The sequence below is a fragment of the Juglans microcarpa x Juglans regia genome, chromosome 7D, assembly GCF_004785595.1.
Source record: "Juglans microcarpa x Juglans regia isolate MS1-56 chromosome 7D, Jm3101_v1.0, whole genome shotgun sequence".
NCBI classification, from domain to species: domain Eukaryota; kingdom Viridiplantae; phylum Streptophyta; class Magnoliopsida; order Fagales; family Juglandaceae; genus Juglans; species Juglans microcarpa x Juglans regia.
Genome location: NC_054606.1, coordinates 4035078 through 4054789, shown reverse-complemented (window position 1 = coordinate 4054789; position 19712 = coordinate 4035078). Strand labels below are relative to the sequence as shown.

Here is a 19712-nt window from a genome sequence, read left to right as displayed (position 1 = left end):
CATGTTAAAAAGTTTCCAGCAGCCAAAATACAGAATATATGCAATGCTCACTGGGTAAAGATCTGGATGTTCACAATTACATATACAAGTGAGTTTCCAACACATGCTTACATGGAAACCGTGTGTCTTCTAGTTAGGGATATAACTGACTAAGCCTAACTCAAATCCGAATGTGGTGAATGGAAAAGATCTAACAAACCCTAACTACAAGTAAAAACCAATTCCTTCAATGGAACACCTAGATGGTATTAACATGGTACATGAATGTTATAAACAAGGAGCACTTTCAACATCCCTATTTCTACTGCATTTTCCAAGAATGATAGGTCTGGAATGATTACTGGTCTCAAGGGAACTTCCAGACCCGTGGTGAAGATTTTGCCGCCGTTGGAATGATGCACTGTAGCCATGGCACGAAATTAATCACCTTACCAGGTAAAAGCTTCTTTTTCAAGCTACATATAAAAGGCCCAAAGAAAAGGCATATTATTAAAGAGTGGAGTGCACATATAAAAAACAAGCACATTATTTCTGCCAAGCAAGAGAAAAAGAGCAGAAAAGATATCCTTCCAAGAGAATTCACACGAATCACAACTATTAAATCAGCCAAATTATGGGGCAACTCCAGCCTACCTAACCAAACAGGCTTAACTAGGCAAAAATCAAGTTTGAAGGTCTCGTGACCTAAAGTATGGGTAATTTAGATATTCGAGCCAAGCAAAACAGATCTGCACCTGCTCCATACTGGCTCATATAAGTAGTTCAAATTCAAATAAAGAATTCTAAACCAGAAATAGTAATTACAACAGAGTCTAAAAAAAAAAAAAAAAAAAAGTAGGAGGGGGGAGGGAGAGGGAGAGAGAGAGAGAGAGAGAGAGATGCACTTGGTCTTTTTTTTTTTTTCCTATTCTCCCTGTACTGGACAATTCATTTTATGGTTGCAGAATCTTGTTGTATAGTTTATCAAAACCCACCCTAGTAATGTAACCTCTAATTGTCATAAAAGTGATTTCAGGTTCAATGCAGGCTTTTACACATGTTTCATAAGGGTTGAAAACTCCTTATTTTTGGGATATCGAAAAGAAGGTACTACATCTTGGAGGGCTGGAATTGGCTCAGGCCTGTTGATACCCTGCTAATATAGAGGGGTAAAAATAACTAGCCTTACTCCACACCTGTTCTTTTGGGCGAGAAAATAGAAGAGAAGTCAACTAGCTTAGAACTTTTTGATTGGTAAGTAACTCGAGCACTCTGCTAAACTTGAACCAGTGACCTCATCTAACAACCCATTCTAATTAGGATTGGAATATCCAAACGTCATTTGAGTAACCACTTTTTAAATTCTGATATATTATTTTAATAATCAAAATTCCTATGCCAGAATGTTGCTGGATACTGTCAATGGGATCGGCAGATATTATGATTTGGAAGATTCTATCTTTCTTACCTTATTTACATTAGCTGTACAGATTAGTTTCCTTTCTTAGCTTTGCCGTGTATAGCTGTAATTGTATAGTTGTGTATAGCTAGAGTTTCCACATATAGCTAGTTTTCCATGTATAGCTACCAGACTTTTCTATTTAATGAAATTCTCACAATGGTGAGAGGCATTTGGTCAATTTGATATGGTATCAGAGCTTGTGTTCTGAACCTAGAGTATACACGCTTCCTCCTTTTTTTTTTGGTTTCTCGGATTTAGCCCTAGGGGCTCTCGGACTCTAGCCCAGATTTTTTTTTGGGTTCTTGTTTTTCTGGTGGTTGCGGCAGCACATATGTGGTGCTATCTTGGAATTTTCTTTGGGATTCTTTGCTGCTCGGCTCTTGGAGATCTTTGATTCTCGATATTCTTAGACTATTTGGAGGTTTGTTATCAGCTTTTAGGCTCTTTTACGGTGTTTTTTTCTGGGCTATTTCTGTCTTCATAATGTCTGGAGAAAACTCTATTATTCGTTTCAATGGCAAGAACTATCTTGGTTGGGAGTTTCGGTTTAAGATGTTTGTGAAAGGAAAGGAGCTGTGGGGACATATTGATGGGACGTCTTCAGCCTCTAAAGACCCCAAGGAACTCGGCACATGGGGGGCAAAGGATGCACACATTGTCTCTCGGCTGCTGGGCTCCATTGAACCACATATGGTGAACAACTTGAGGTCTTTTTCTACAGCTAAAGAGATGTGGGAATATCTAGGGCAGATATATAATCAAGACAACAATGCATGCCGTTTTCAGTTGGAATTGGAGATAGCAAATTTCAGTCAAGGTAACCTTTCTATTGAGCAGTATTATTCTGGTTTCTTGAACTTGTGGAACGAATATTCGGGTATTATACAAGCTAAGGTACCCAAAGAGGCGCTGTCCGCACTTCAGACGGTTCATGAGGAGAGTAGACGTGATCAATTTCTGATGAAATTGAGGCCAGCATATGAGGCTACACGGGCTGGGTTATTAAACCGAAATCCAGTTCCTACATTGGATGTTTGTCTTGGAGTGTTGTTGCGGGAAGAACAGAGATTGGCTACTCAGGCAGGAATGGGACAAGAGAGGCTGCATTCAGAGATGGTGAATGTCGCCTATGCAGCCTAGGGAAGAGGAAGAGGAAGAGGAAAAGGTCAAATCCAGTGCTACAGTTGCAAAGAATTTGGCCATATTGCTACCAACCGCACAAAGCCATATTGTAATTATTGCAATAAACCGGGGCACATCATTAAAGAGTGTTCAATCCGTCCTCAAAATCGGCACACACAGGCCTTTCAAGCTGCTGTCCAATCTTCACCTATTGTAGCTCCGACAGTCACTACAACAAGTACTAGTTAGGCTGTCCTCACTCCTGAGATGGTTCAGCAGATGATCATCTCAGCCTTTTCTGCATTTGGACTTCAAGGTAATGGTAAGACAGTCTCATCTCCTTGGTTTGTTGATTCTGGAGCTTCCAATCACATGACTGGTCAGTCTGAATCATTGCTTAATGTTTGGAGTTATAATGGTCCTCAATACATTCAGATTGCAAATGGGAGTCACCTACCTATTAATGCAGTTGGTGATATTGGACCTCCCTTCCAGAACGTGTTTGTGTATCCTCGGTTATCTGCTAATTTGATTTCAGTTGGACAACTAGTGGATAATAACTGTAACGTTTCTTTTTCTCGTGGTGGTTATCTTGTGCAGGATTAGGTGTTGGGGAAGGTGATCGCGAAGGGGTCTAAAGTGGGGCGATTGTTTCCTCTATAATTTCCTATTCCTAGCGCTTTATCTTTGGCTTGTAGTACTGTAAGCAATCAGGCCATCCCAATTCTCTGATTTTACATCATTTGTTTAAGCATGGTTTTCTGGGCAATAAAAATCAGATTTCTACTCATGGCTTGTCTATTGATTGTACTTTTTGCAAACTTGGCAAAAGCAAAATTCTTCCTTTCCCTATGCATGGTAGTCGTGCTACTAAAGCTTCGTTTGGTTATACAGTTCAGATGAGATGTTTTGAATAGTAATGAGATGAGATGAGTTAAGATGATATGAGATAGTTTGTAAAAAAATGTATGTTTGGATAGTGAGATGAGATGAGATAGTTTTGACTTTTTAGGATTTGATAAAGTGGTGGGTCCCACCAATGATTGGATATGATTTAATAATTATTGATTATATAATAATGAATATATTAATAAAAAGGTAATATTGATGAGTAATATTAAAATAATGTATAAAAATTCAACTTAAATCCCAAAATGGATGAAATTATGCTATATATCCCCAAAAAAAATTCTCTTTGTAAAATATATTAGTCTAATTATGACCTATTTATTTTTCTAAGATATAGGAAATTCGAAATTTGTGTTTCTAATTATAAATTAGAATATTATTCTAATTATGACCTAGTTATTTTTCTATATATAGGAAATTCGGAATTTTTTATTCTAATTATAAATTACAATAATTTTGATTATTGTAATTAGGGCTGTATAGAAACCGACGGCACCGGCCGCCACCGACGCGAACCGACCGGCCACGTCAGGAACCGGCCTGAACCGGTGGAGAAACGGTCGGCGTGCGGTGGAAATTTCAAGAAACCGACGTTCAGCGGTTCGGTCTCGGTTTGAAGCTGGACCGGACTGCTGAACCGACCGATATAATAAAATCTTTTTTTTTTTTTTAATATACCCTTATTGAACAAACGCAGTTCCACTAAAGTTAAAGTGGAACGACGTCGTTTTAGTTAATAAGTATTACAACAGATACTAGAAACGATGCCGTTTGGCATTAAACCAAACGGCGTCTTTTTATTAAGGACGTAAGAAAAAAATAATAAGTCTGGAACAGCGTCATTTCGATAAGAGTCTTCTTCTTCCCGAATTTGATTATGCAACTCTCTCTCTCTCTCTCTCTCTCTCATTATTCTCTCAGTATAACCGCCGAGAACCGATGCCGACCGAGAACCGCCTCGATCAGTGTCCTCCTCCCCATCGACCGGTTATGGTCGGCGCCTCCCCCATTTTTCCAGACGTCGGTCAGCGTCAGTTTTGCCCAAAAACCGCGCCGACGATGTTGGTTTTCACCCATAATTGTAATAGATAATTATATGTATTAAAGTGTTGTAGATTTTTTTTCCAAATTAATTAGGTTCGAATTTCCTAATAAAATGTATGTTGGAGGGGTTTTGGCTGGGTTCGAAAATGGCGTTTGGTGTGGATTCAAAATGAGAAGGAAAAAAAAAAAACAAAAGAATGCCAGAGGAGGATGACGGGCTCAGTGAAGACAGTGGCTTTTCACTGTTTAGACTTTACTTTTTACTGTTCTAATGTCAGGTTTCTTTTCTTTGTTGAGAACGTCAGAGAAGGTTGAGATGAAATAAAGATGCCCAACATCATTGTTTGGTTACGAAAAACTCAACATCATTGTTTGGTTACGAAAAACTTACTTCTGTACAGCTTCAGATGAGATGAAAACATCTCATCCCGGTATCCAAATTAGGCCTAAATATTTTGATGTTATTGATAGTGATGTTTGGAGTATTACACCAATTGTTTTGCATGTCCATTATAAATATTTTGTGACGTTCATTGATGATTATAGCCATTTTACTTGGGTGTATTTCCTCCGTTCTAAAAGGGAGGTGCTTTAGGTTTTTCAGACCTTTGTTGCCTATCTTGAGAACCAATTTTCTACATGTCTTAAGGTTTTGAGATCAGATAATGGTGGTGAGTATATGTATTATGCTTTCCAAGCATTTTTGCAGCAGAAAGGCATTATTTCTCAGCGTTCTTGCCCTTGTACACCTCAACAGAATGGTATGGCTGAACGCAAGAATCGTCATCTGTTAGATGTTGTTCGGACTTTGCTTAGAATCCTTTGTTCCTCCCAAGTTTTGAGTGGAAGCTTTGTCCACTGCTGTGTATCTGATTAATCGTCTGCCATCTCATATTTTGGACTTTCAGTCACCATATTATCGTATGTTCGGTTCACATCCTAGTTATCAAGCCTTGCATACATTTGGATGTATGTGCTTTGTTCATCTACCTTCTCATGAATGTCACAAACTTGTTGTTCAATGTGCTTTCTTGGGATATAGTGTGCCTCAAAAAAGTTTTGTGCTTTGATGCTGCGGCTGATTGCATTCGCATTTCTAGGAATGTGATCTTCTTTGAGAATCAATATTTCTTTCAAAATCATGTTGTTTCTAGTTCTGATCTGGCTATGCTTTCTAATTTTGATCATGTATCTTGGCTTGCTGAGCCCTTTAAACCAAGAGTTGTTTATTAGAGACGGCAACCTCCACTTCTATCACCACCCCTTCCCGACTATGATCTGGCATCTGTTCCTGAAGCTTCTGCTCCTTAGCGATCCTCCTGACCTTCTCATCCACCAGAAAGGTATGGCTTTTCCCACACGTCACTTAATGCGACTTTAGCTCAGATCAGTGTGCCCAATTCTTACTTTTAGGCAGCTATGCAAGCTTGTTGGGTAAAGGCTATGGATGAAGAACTACAAGCTTTGTAGAAGAACCATACTTGGGATATTGTTTCTTGTCTATTTGGTGTTAAGCCCATTGGGTGTAAATGGGTATACACCATCAAGCTAAAGTTTGATGGTTCTCTAGACAGGTATAAAGCACGGTTGGTGGCGCTTGGCAACCGGCAGGAGTATGGGGTGGATTATGAGGAGACCTTTGCTCTTATGGCTAAAATGACTAACGTACGAACCATCTTAGCCATAGGTGCCTCAAAGGGTTGGCCTCTGCAGCAGATGGATGTCAAGAATGCATTTTTGCATGGTGATCTTAAGGAAGAAATCTATATGACTCCACCACAGGGCTTGTTTGTTACTTCTTCTTCAGATGTGTGCTGATTAAAAAGGTCTCTCTATGGGTTGAAACAAGCTCCTCGAGCTTGGTTTGATAAGTTCCGGTCTACTTTACTTGATTTTTCCTTTGTCCAGAGCCAGTACGATTCTTCCTTATTTTTGCGCAAGACGGCAAGTGGTATTGTGTTGCTTCTGGTTTATGTGGATGATATCGTTATTACAAGGACCGATTCCGTATTCATTTCGCAGCTCCCACAACATCTCAAAGCCTCTTTTCATATGAAGGATTTAGGCCCTCTGCAGTATTTCTTAGGTCTTGAAGTGAAATCTACTCCTGCTGGTACTTTCTTATATCAACACAAGTATGCTCATGAGTTGATTACATTGGCAGGTCTTCAGGAAGGGAGTTCTGTTCAAACTCCCATGGAGGTGAATGTGAAGCATCATAAGGATGCGGGTGAGCTTTCACCCAATCCTTCTCTCTATCGACAATTGGTTGACAGCCTGACATTTCTTTTGTAGTTCAATAGGTTAGTCAGTTTATGCAGACTCCCTCGTCTTCCACACTTGGCTGCTGTTCGTCGCATTGTCCGGTACCTAAGGGGTACTTCTAATCGTGGTCTTTACTTTCCTATAGCATCACCAATTCAGTTGGTGGCTTATAGTGATGCTGATTGATGCATGTTTCTTGGCAATGCACTTATATCGTGGAAAAGTAAGAAATAGACTTAAGTCTCCAAGTATTGTGCCATGTCTTCTGCTTGTTCTGAGATTGTTTGGCTTCGTGGGTTGTTGGGAGAGCTTGGTTTCACTTAGAACAAGCCTACTCTTCTTTATACCGACAACACTAGTGCTATTCAGATTGTTGCCAATCTGGTCTTCCATGAACACACCAAGCACATAGAGGTCGATTATCGCTACATTTGTGAGGCATATGACGAGAAAATACTTACGCTTTCCTCATATATCTACGGCTATTCAGACTGTTGATGTCTTCACCAAAACTTTGCCTCGACCACGACATCAGTTTCTAGTTGGCAAATTGATGCTTCTTGATCAGCCCGCATCAATTTGAGGGGGGATGTCAATGGGATCGGCTGATTTTATGATTGGAAGATTCTATCTTTCTTACCTTATTTACATTAGCTATACAAATTAATTTCCTTTCTTAGCTTTGCCGTGTATAGCTGTAATTGTATGGTTGTGTACAGCTAGAGTTTCCATGTATAGCTAGTTTTCCATATATAGAGTTTCCATGTATAGCTACCAGATTCTATTTAATGAAATTCTCACAATGGTGAGAGGCATTCGGTTAATCTGATAGATACAATGATCTTTTTTGGGAAACAATCCTCATGAACAAATGAGAAGGCACAACAGTGACATGGACCAACAATAATCCAAAGCAATTCATGGCAAATGAATATTGAAAAAAAAAAACTGCAATAGTGTATGATGCTGTATGCTCGCTCCAGGTAGTATATCAATTGCACCATGTTATATATAAGGCACTAATTAGAGAAGCACTGAGTCAAAATGTGTTGTTTGTTAAAACTGGAACTGCTAAACTTGGTAAATTTTATTTGATGATGTCCATCGAGTCATCCCCAATGTTGTACATGATGCATCCAACACCTCTGGAACTCATTATCTTTCTCTAATAACTTTAGTTTTTTTAGCAATAAATTTAGTTCATGAAAATTACGTATATCATAAATGAATAAGCCATATAGACAAACTCCAAATCATCCTTTGAGACAACTAAACAGTAATGCTCTTTATTTGACCACTAAGAGTACTGAGAAGAATATGCTTACAGCATTCAAAGCTGCTCACGGATATAGGCCATTGATCTTAGCATGGAACCTAGCGTATCTTTGGACACTTGAAATTTCACCTCTGTTTCCCCAGAAGTTGTTTTTGTGTCTTGGAGCTGATCAAGCACAAAAACAAGATTTCACACGGTACATAGCTGATAGCACTTGAAAGTCATGCAACTATTCTAAAACATGGAAAAAAATGTAGTGACATACAACTAGAGAAAGTGAAACATTATGAGCTTGGTATATCCTAAAGCAATAAAAGAACACTAGAAGACATAATATGTGTGCCTTTGTGGAAATGATGCCTCTAACTGATTTGCAAGTTCACCAAAGTATAACTACGGATACACAACCCCATTGGAAGCGGTGAAATTCACCAAAATTTTCTTTTCTTGATTTCACCATGTGTAGCAAACCGCTAAACAAGAAGATACATATTCTCACATGCGATTACAATTATTATGTCAAAGTATAAGAAACAATTAGCTTGTATGGCTTTAGAATCCCAATACGTATGGGTGGTGCCACAGCTCACGACTACCTGGCCAATTGTGATTGGGAGTCAGATCAGGATCCTCTCACCAAAATGAGAGACATTTTCATTACAGGACATGAAATTTCACCATCTGAAAGTTTTCTTCTCCCTTTTTTTGCTTGGTTGAAGGTATGATATTAAATGTAATTTAAAACCATTTAAGATTACAAAGTTCTTTGGAAAAAAAAAGATACAACTCAAGTTAATATAACTACAGGCTACCTTACAACATTCTAACTTCTAAATAAACAATCTATGTAAACTGTACACAAACCGATCCCAACAACCATATTATGGGGTAAATGGCATATTACATTAATTTTTTTTTTTTTTTTTTTGTAAGTGCATATTACATAACCATTCCCAATCTAGGTAACATAGGATTGTAACCACTGTCTAGACCATGTACATTTTCAATGAACGTTAGCACTGCAATTTGAAACTAAGCAATTTCGAATTGCAACTCATAGTGTATACTGAGTTTCTATTTAATAGAACAGAGTGGTGAACGAAATCAACATAAAAACTGGTACCTTTAAATTTATAACGGCAACTTTATTGGCTGGTGCTGATAGCTGATGACTAATGTAGGCCATGGATCTCAACATAGGCTCAAGTGTGATCCTTGTTACCCTAAATTGTACCTCTGTCTCTCCCGAAGGGTTCTTGCCATAATCTTGCAACTAATGCATAGGTAAATTGAAATTACAAAAAGAAAGACAATAACATTAAGAGCAACATATAATAGTTCATCTATTTTGCATTAGGAGTAAAGAAAGCAAAATCACGAAATATTCATTAAAAGGTTTAAGGTTTAATGGAGACCGAAAAAATATTAAACAGTTTCTTCAAGATTACTAATCTCTTCCAAAACTAAAGGATACATTTCATTCCCAAAACTATCTTTTACAGGTACAGTTTCAGTCTAAGACTGTAAGCGTGACAGATATATATTAACAAGTTGTGAGAAGAGTACCTTCAAGTTAATGACAGCTACTTTACCAGCTGGTGCAGAATTCTTGGTTTCTATCACCCAAGTCATGGACTTGAAACAAGTCAGAACCACCTATATAAATAATTGACATTTAAATATACCTATCATCAGAGTATACTAAAAAGTTCCTTTCAAGCAAGAATTCTGTAGATCTCAGGCGATTCATACCGTGTTATCAGGGTTGCCACCATCCCGTTGAATGGAGACAGGAGCCATACTGGGCTGGTTCGAATCATCAACAGGAACTCCCTTATCATTCAGATTGAAGCGATGAGGCATTGCTTCTTGCCAAGGCCATAATGATGGTGTCATTTCAGGAATTAACTTGGGGGTTTTCTTGCTACTGTCTTCCTGTATGGATCCACTGCCATGAGAACTAGGAGGTGCGGCTTTAGCAGCACTTTTCTTTACAACAGCAATCTTTTTCCCACCCTCCCTCAGAACACTCAACGCTGCATTATAAGTCTCTACAGCAATTGACCCTTCCTCTGCATATTTAAGGGCTTCCTGGCATAAATTGTTGAAGCGCAAGCTGAGAGTCTCAATACCTTGTGGATCTGCATTATGTTCATGTAATCCAGCCCCAGATTTGGCATTTATTGTCCATCGCTTCAATATGTAATGCACGGGAAGGGTAAGAACATTCGTTACAGTGAAGACAGTCAATATATGTCTACAGAGTATGCCCGAGTATTCAAACATCTGACAGCTGCAACCTGCTTTCATCTCAGAAACATCTAAATTGACTATGTATGCTTTGTGATCATGCTCATATTTTGCAACCCTGTATTTACTGACCATCCCATCACCATCAATATTATTTGCAGTGTATGCAAAGGTCTCAACTAATTCATCCTGAAACTTTGCAAAAACTTTTCTGGTATAGAGGTTTGCTGCTTGTTGTTCCATTGGTGACGGTGTCTTCAGTACTGGTGTGGTGGAAATTGTATCATAATCTGCTTCTATTTCTTTTTCTAATGAATGTTCCAAAGCCCTTTCATACTGATTAAAGAAAAGAGGTATGGTAGTCTGCTGATTAACATAACCATCAAAAAAGGAGCTAACACCTTGGCTTGAAGAAAGAGAAGCAAAGAAAGTGCCACGAAAATATACTGGGGCCCACTGCTTGCGAGCATTATACACTGCCAGAAGCCACTCATTTTTTCGCAGATCATATTTATCAAGGAGAGTGTCCCATGATGACTCAAAATCCTCAATCGTCTCAGACAAGTTGATGCAGCTATACAGCTCTCCATAGAAGGAAGGATGAGCAAGGTATACATGAGCCAACCTTTCTTGGCCTTCCCTTAAGATGTGCCATTTACAAATACAGTGCCGAGTTTCTGGAAAAGCCTGAGCAACCGCTGCTTGTATTGCTCTATCTTGGTCTGTGATTATAGAAACAGGAGCCTTATCATTCATTGCAGATAGCCATGTTTTGAACAGCCATGTGAAGGAAGACTCAGACTCATCCAGAAGTAAAGCGCAACCAAACAACACCATTTGGCCATGATGATTTACACCAGTAAAGGGAGCAAATGGAACCTGGTACTGATTTGGTCTATACATCGTATCAAAAATTACTGCATCACCAAAGTAATTATAAGCATTCCTTGATCGTGCATCAGCCCAAAAGGCATTAGTCATGCGGTTATCATCATCAAGCTGTATCGCATAATAGAAGCCGGGGCTTTCAGCTTGCATCTTCTTGAAATAGTTTAGAAGATTTTGAGCATCTCTACCAAGGGTCCTCCTTCTGGTAGAAGGTCTAATGTAATTTACAGGCCCAAAAGCTCTGGCTGGGTGATTTGGTTCTCCGGGGGAGGCACTCCTAACTACTCGATGTGGTTCATAAGGTGCATTATTGCCATCCGCAGAAATGTAAACATCACTAGTAGCATCCAACGTATCAAAAACATTCTTCGTAGTACCAGCAAAATGCCTATGGGGCCTGGAGGGATGGACCTTACTGGGAGACAACATGGAATGTTTATGGTCCTCAACAAATTTTGTCGCCACCCAACTGTTTGAATCCCTCCTCTCAATCCTAAGCATGGCATTGCAGCTTTCTACATTCTTCCTTTTAAAAACCTCCCTGGAACATGCAAATTCCCAAGTTACAATTGGCCCATCAGGCTTACTCCGACTGAACTGACCAACATGGGTGCTGAAACCCATGCGCCGGGCATATGTATCATACAAAGTCTTTGCAGCATCTTCTGATTCAAACTCCATGCCCACATGTGGTTTACCAATTGCATCATCATCCTGATTTATTACTTCTATCCCTGTAGAATTCCGAGTTACATTCTGTTTCTCACCTTTATTGGGTTCAGCATTTCCAGGAACATGATTTACCCCATTCTCTCCATCAATATGTACTTCTTCAATATCCATGTTTGTTGAGTTTATAATATAAGCACTTGTGTAGTCTCCTCTGGAAGACTACAAACATGTCCTCATGATTATCCCCAACGAGGCAAGAGTTTAAGCATCCTGCAGTACCCCATTAAGTAAAGCAAAATATTAATGTAAAGAAAACCATTGGCCAAAGAAATATTTTTTCATTGGGACATAATTAAAAAATAACTAAAGAAAAAAAGGCCAGATATCAGTTTTGATGACTGATATTGTCTTTGGATATACTTCAAGGAGGAAGAGCAAAAAACAAATGACAACAAAAACATATAAGTATACATATATATATAATCGGGACCCTGATATGAGAATCTGAGGAACAGATTTCAAGTCCACACTTATTTCATTCTATACCTTCGAATTACAATTGGATCCAAATTGATAAAAGCGAATACGATATGAACAGTAGCACCAAGGCCTGAACATTTATACTTGATAATAATTATTTTCAGCAGTTCGAAGTAAGCATTATCCGAGTCTCCGCTTTAATTAATTACAATACGTTAAATGCTTCCACATACACATTGTAACTTCAGACAGTCGACACAGAGAGAACCTAGGAAAAGATTTCCCCAAGAAGTCTACAAGAAAAATGAAATATCATGGCACTTAATCCCAAGTCTTTGTTTTCACAAACGCGTTTGTTCTGCTTCCAAAATTTCCAAAAGCAGAATTCCCACCCCCTACCTTCAGTTCTGAAAAAAGGAATAAAAACGAATGCGTTGCCCAAAACAAAGTCTTTCAGCTTGTAGTAAACAAAAGAATCCCAGTTGCTAAGATTCCGAACACAAAATGGGTTCAAACTCGAAAGAAATCCAGGAAAAAAAAAAGAAAAGAAAAGAAAAAGAACTCACCTGCGTGTTGCCGGGTAAGAGCGCAATTGAGCCCGGTTTTGGGATTTGTATGAAACGCTTGCTTTGTTGTTCAGTATCTTGTGGGTAAGTACGTCAGCTGTGCTAGGGTTTACGACTTGTGGGGTCGGAGCTCCGATCTCACGGAGCAGCCGAGGAATGGAGAGAGAGAGAGTGGTAGGAATGAGAAGCCAGAAAGGCACAACTATTCTCGTTTGTTAATTCCCTTTTCGTTTTCGGTTGACGTTTTCACCACCGTGCTTTTACTATTTGCACGTATATATCGTTTCATTACCGAGTCCGGGTCGGATACATGGTTTTTTTTTTTTTCAAATAATTTTTTTAAAAAAAGCTACTAAAGTCTTGAAATTAAGAATGTGTTTAGATGTTGAATTGAGTTGAGTTGAGTTGAGATGATAAAATATTATTAAAATATTATTTTTTAATATTATTATTATTTGAAGATTTAAAAAAGTTGAATTGTTTATTATATTTTGTATTGAGATTTGAAAAAGTTGTAATGATAAGTTGAGATGAGTTAAGATGAGTTGAGGTTTCAAACGAAACCTAAATATAATATTTTCAATTATGCAAGCTTCGCGTATTTTTTTTTTATAAAATTGAGTAAATTTAAAATTTATATAAAAAAATTATTTTTTGATAATAAATTTCACCCTTTTTATTTTTATATTCTAAATCTAAGACTGTACATTACATTTGTCTCAATCAATCTATTGACTGTGAGTAATTTTTTATTTCACGCGTACAACCTAATTGTATGATCATGCGGGATTTGAAGATGGTGTCGAGAAAATTATTTGTGTTGATCTTAAAGCTTTTGATTTATTTTGTACGGGACACTTGTCAAGACTCGACTTGTCACTTGAATTTCCCTTTAAAATGAAAAATAATCGTTTGTTAGAAATGATAATACAACCCTCGAATTTAATTCCAATGGGTTGCATAAGAGATGTTGGACAACAATAATTTATTTTCTTGTTCTTGTTTCTAATAAAAAAAAAAACTATTATTTTTAAAAGAAAAACGATACACTGTCGTTTAAGTTTGTCATCCCAATTTGATCATTTATATATTTTATTTATTTTACTTAATGATTAAGAAAATAATTATTAATATATTAGTGTTTTAAAAAAAAATATTTAAAAAGAAAGTAAAAAATATATATAATTTAACACCGAGTGACATGGTAGCACTACCATTTTGAAAAATACATTTTGGTTTTTTTTTTTTTTTTCGGTGGGCCACACAGAAGTTGTAGGTAATTAACATGGTCAAAATATAATAATTCGTTTCTTCATGACAATACTTGTAGAAAAAATAAAATTAAAAATTAAAAGCAACCACCAAAACCGAACCCAATAACCATGAGCTCAACTCAAGTCTCAAAATCTCAACGGGTCAGAAAACAGGTGGCCGAACCCAGCAGTATAGACCTAAACCTCAGGTCCAGGCCAAGCCCAGAGACTTATGGGCTTGGCCCAACTGAACAGTATGGATCATGGACACCAAAAATAAATAAAATGATAATAGTCTCCTGGTCAGCTTGGAAAACCTTGCATTCAAATTTCAATGATCAAACTTTTGAGCTGGATGCAAGTTGTTAAAATACTACTTTGTATCCCCTTATATTAAATTGAATAATGATACTAACTCTTCAATTTATCATCTCATTTCCATCGCTTATGCATTTCATTTTTTTTAAAAAAAAAAAAAAATTCTTAGTGGTTAAGGAAGTTACTGTTAGTGTATTTATATTTTTAAAAAATTTTTAAACATGTTTAAAATATGTTTAAAATAAAAAACAAAAAAAAGTACAATTTGCATTAGGCAGCACATAGAGGGCACGTGCAGGCGGCAAAGTAGCACCACTCTATTAAATTATTCTTTTTAAAAAAAAAAAACATTTGAATAAAAGAAATGACCATAACAAGAAAGAAAAGCCAAAGAAAGACGCACAGAATCTTTCTGGATCCACCCAACCACAGCAGAACCCACCAACAAACTCAAACCAAATCCCAACAATCCCCCACAAACAGCATGCTGAAACAGAAGACCAAAATCTTTGAGCAGATCAATAGATACAAGAAACCGATGTTGTTGTTGTTGTTGTTGAAGAAGATGGAGAAGAAGTTGAACAAGACAACAACCTCTGCTCCCCACTGTCCCCACCCTCCACTCTCCTCGAGACCCCAACAACCTGCTCAGCCCCACAGCCTGCATCAGTACTGCACGCTGCTGCTGCTTCGAATATCAGATCGATGTCATCCTCAAACCCGGTGTGGTCAAACAAGTCCGTCAACTCGCATGGTTTTTCGAGGGGGAGGTCAGGAACTCGGAGGGGAGCGAAGCCCGTGTCCAAGAAGCTCCAAGGATCCTGCTCATTGGCAGCCAGAGCCACCATTGTTGACGTTTCCATGCTGCATGGAGGGAGTTGGGTAAAATGAAGATGATCTGCAGCAACTTTTTGAGGTTGTTGTTGTTGCTGATCTACTTCTACTTCTGATTGAGTGCTGCAACAATTGGGAAGTTCTGCTGCTCCTGGTTGAGTGTAGCTGTGGAGATTAAAGCCAGGGATTTTCTTCCTCAAGCGGTCAATGTAATTGCTGACATCAAAGTTGGTCACTGCATTTGCTCCTCTGTACTCTAAGGCTGCCATATCATATGCTGCTGCTGCCTCTTCCTGCGTGTCTTTGAAAGCAAAAGATTCAAAACCAGCATTAAAAAACAAAAGGGAGATCAATCGGATAAGCTGTGAATCAATTTGTTAATCAGATAAACAAAGACATGACTTTTTGACACAGAATATAATAAACCAGATGGCTTTAAAAAAGCTCAAGATGGATCGGAATTCACGTGTCCATGACAGTGTACCAAGTTTCATGTTTGCGTATCAAGTTTACATCCCAGTTTTTTAGCTGAAACTGTAGCTTTAATTGTCAACATATCGAATCAAAATGAACAGCATACGCTGCATACCCAACTCAACCAACCATATTATGCCTTGATCTGCCTCATTCTAATAAATTAATTTACTTTTCAACATCTTGGACTAGCACCCAATCTTATTTTTAATCCATCGAATGACTTGAGCACTATATTATATATATATATATATATATGCATTTAGTTCATTTAGTATATGAAAAAAGAGAGATTTGAGATCCTTTCCAATTGCCTGTTTGAATTGGATGATCTAATGTAAAGAATGATGAGAAATAATAGTTGCAGTCGTGAGTGTGCAAGCACTATGATAAATACAGCGCCGCTCAAATGAGTATACATTGCACCATTTTAATGCTGCATATGTCTATTTTTCTCCGTGGATCCCACGAGTTTGAAAGGTTTTGGATTCTGGCCCTGGAATAAAGGCCAAAAAGGTCCACGAGTTTGAAAGGTTTTGGATTCTAGCCGTAGAATAAAGGCCAACAAAGGCCAATTAATAATCATTCGCAGCCACCGCCTAAGGTGTTGCAGAAGTGAAGAACTTGTACATGAGCAATAAAAAGGTGCGGCTCATGTACTTCATGACTTGTTTCAACAGCTAGCAGAAAGCAAGACACATATACCCTGAAACTCCTTGTAGTTGTTGCCAAAAACACACACACGCACACACGAGCCCTCGTGCTTGTTAATTTCAGTCTTTCTAAAAGGTGTTGGAGTAGAAATTGCAATCTGCAACCTCTTTTCTTGAGATGGAAATGCATGAGGTGTCACGTGCCCTCACTGCTGTCTAACTCTTCTGCTCCCAGTTTATGACATTTTCTTTCTTTCTGCATTATATATATATATACTTTCTACTTTTAATACTCTTAATGAAAATTTTCTCTTTCAATGAAAATTTATTGGGTGAGCATGACCAGTTTTTTTTTTTCTTCTTCGAGACTATTTTTATTTTTGTGTCTCTTTCATGCTAAAGTAGTGTGATTTGGAGTGAATAAAAAAAAATTGATTTTCTTTAATAAAAAAGAAAAACCCACCTAAAAATTGATTTTGAAAATTAATATTAAATGGAAAATGGAAAATGCTAAATGTACTCAAGAAAAACTTACAACAAACTTAATTCTCCATATGTCAGTTATTGATATACTGAAAATCATAAAATTTGAATTTAAAAATAAAATTAACAAAATGAGTCTTGTAAGTAAAATTATAAGTACATATAACACTACTCATATTAAATATCGCACTATTATACTTTAACAACATAATAAATGAAGATATATATTGGTACGTGAATCATGAATGATAGTAAAAGTTGTAATAACTTAATATTCTTTTCTTCTTTTTTCTCTTTGGAATTCATTGGGAAGAGAAAAATAAAATAAAAAAGTTTCAAACGAATTAAGAAAAGGTCAATGGTTAATTAAAAAGCTTAATTTATTAACTAATTTTTAAATGAAATATTGGGGTTGAAGGTCATATATAGTTTAATTAATTATATCATAATCTCCATAATTTCAGTCTTTTATAATAAAAAAGAGAAGGAATTAATAGAGCTTACTGTAGGTTCCCAGGTACAGATATTTGTTGCCTAAAACTCTTCCAATTCTTGCCTCCCACCGTCCATTATGGTGATGCCTGTCAAAATTCAACTCTCCAATTAATATTACTTTTCCAAAATTTTGCAATAATGGGGGTCTAATTTTGCAACTAGAAAAAATTAATAAATATTTATTTGAAAACTACTAAATATATAAAGAGATTATACAAAGTAAACTTATAAACTGATATGATTTCATAGAATTCGTTAGATCTACTTTATGATCTAAGTAATTTTAACCACATCAATCCACATCAGTTTGTAAGTTTACTTTTGTAAAATGACTGTGGCTAAAATATTTTTCTATTTATTTTATGAGTGTAATATTTTTTCATTTTTTTTTTTCAAAGTAGAATGATCCCCACCTAGCCACCCCACGATATTTAGATACTCCTCTGGAAAACCCACTGCTCCGCCGTCTCAACGATGCCAAGTACTCTTCCTTCGAAACTTTCTGCATTTCTTCAACTTCCTTTGTGTACGTCTCTATCTATATCATACATATACATACATACATATATATATATATATGTGTGTGTGTGAATTACATACATTATTAATAAGTAAATGAAATTAAAAAGGAAGAAAATAATAATAAACTAATGTACCGGGAAATTCAAGGTTGTCTCGGGCCCCAATACTTAAGAGCAGCAAGATCATAGGTATGTGCAGCAGCCTCCTCATTATCATATGCCCCTACACATTAATTGTAACAAGCTGTGAATGCTACGTACATTAATATGACCACATCATTTAAATCGAAAAGAATATGTTGTTTTTCTTCTCCCTAACCGGAAAAAGAAAATTCAAAGATGAGAATAGAAAGTTTAAGAAAGAAAGCAAAGATTAGGAGTAGTGATGGCGACTTACCCAAATAAACTTTAACAGTGGCAAAAGTGTAAATGAACGTTGCAATGTTGATGGAGATGATCAGGAAGGAATAAAAAGTTGAAACATGGTCAGAACACAGAAGAACAATTATAAATAAATTGAAAAAAAAAAAAGATGAGTAATTTAATATTGCAGATCTCGGCCTTGATCATCTCGATTTTTATTTTTTATTTTTGGTTTGGTTTAATTATATTATATTTCATGGAAAGAGGAAATTACCTTGTCGTCCCTTCTTGTTTTGTATGTTATTCCAGGTACTCTTATCCCAGAGGTGAGCCTCAAACCTCCCAGTCCATCTGTGCCTGTTGGATAAAAAAAAAAAGAATTTCATACATGCAGATGAATACCCAATAAGGAAAAATTGAGAAAGGGAGGCTAGAGAGAGAGAGAGAGAGAGAGAGAGAGAGAGAGAGGAGACCTGGTGACTCCTCTGTAAATTGAACTTCTTCTGCCAGAGGTTGGGCTGTTGGCATCCTGGCATTTCTCTGGATTGTCGTTTTTTCTGGCACGTTTGGCCTTGGGCTTCTTCTCTGATGTGTGTGGGAAATCATAGCCAACGCAGGAAGATGAAGAAGAACAAGAAGAAGTAGGAGGAGACCTCTTCATCTGGGTATTTTTTAATCTGTCCCCAACAAATAACAGCACAATGCAGAAGAAGATCAATTTGCTTATTGATGAGAAGAAAAGAGGTTGCTCTCTCTCTCTATCTCTCTATCTCTTCTCTTTATGAATGGAGACTTGTAGTAGAAATAGTAGCAGCGTCTTGGTAACCTAAAGTGGTTTACCAAAACAGGAAGAAACAGAGGAAGAAGCATGGAAATGGAGGATATCAGTTTAAAAAGAAGAAGAAGAAGGAGAAGAAGAAAACAGCAAAGCCATTATGTGGGTGAAGACAGGGTTTAACCTTGGGTTAGAGCTGAAGCTGGTTAATTAACCATGAGTTGATTAAATGCCTAACACTTGGCTTTGAGGTGCAGCCATGCCACCAATGAGATTTGCTTCATATCCCGGCTTTTTCCAAGTTTTATGTTAAAAAAAAAATCTCTCTGTCCTCGTTTTTTAAAAGAGAAACCATTATATATATAAAGAAATTATACAAAATAAATTTATAAATTGATGTGATTTCAAGTAATCTATTAGATCTATTTTATAATAAAAGTAACTTTATAATCTGACGTACAACATCAAATTACATCAATTTATAGATTTACTATTGTGTAATTCATTTGTGTTTAAAATATTTTCTTTTTAAAAAAAGAAAAAAACTTTTTACCTGGCTTATCTGGATTGAGAACTGCTACAGATATAAAAAGATTACACAAAAGTAATCTCATAAACTGACGTGGCTTT

General features: G+C 37.0%; 2 protein-coding genes across 4 annotated transcripts; both read right to left on the bottom strand.

Moving 5' to 3' along the window:
• Nucleotides 1–28: 28 nt before the first annotated feature.
• Nucleotides 29–13154, bottom strand: LOC121238715 (protein FAR1-RELATED SEQUENCE 3-like). 3 transcript variants are annotated; one of them, XM_041135703.1, is made up of 6 exons: nucleotides 12914–13154; nucleotides 9810–12137; nucleotides 9624–9713; nucleotides 9181–9330; nucleotides 8107–8222; nucleotides 29–455 (listed from the first exon to the last, which is right to left on the bottom strand). In XM_041135703.1, the coding sequence occupies exons 2-5, from the start codon at nucleotides 12036–12038 to the stop codon at nucleotides 8112–8114; spliced, it is 2580 nt and encodes an 859-aa protein (XP_040991637.1). In that variant the 5' UTR covers nucleotides 12039–12137; nucleotides 12914–13154; the 3' UTR covers nucleotides 29–455; nucleotides 8107–8111. The 3 variants fall into 3 exon arrangements, with proteins under 3 accessions (XP_040991637.1, XP_040991638.1, XP_040991639.1); XM_041135704.1 differs by having other exon boundaries at nucleotides 29–400; XM_041135705.1 differs by lacking the exon at nucleotides 8107–8222.
• Nucleotides 13155–14822: 1668 nt separating this feature from the next.
• LOC121238714 (ethylene-responsive transcription factor WRI1-like) lies at nucleotides 14823–19229 on the bottom strand. Its single transcript, XM_041135702.1, is given in 8 exon segments — nucleotides 14823–15619; nucleotides 17433–17509; nucleotides 17837–17961; nucleotides 18080–18102; nucleotides 18105–18167; nucleotides 18342–18350; nucleotides 18582–18664; nucleotides 18781–19229. Coding segments are annotated over 8 exon segments (1185 nt in total). The 5' UTR covers nucleotides 18969–19229; the 3' UTR covers nucleotides 14823–15002.
• Nucleotides 19230–19712: the final 483 nt, after the last annotated feature.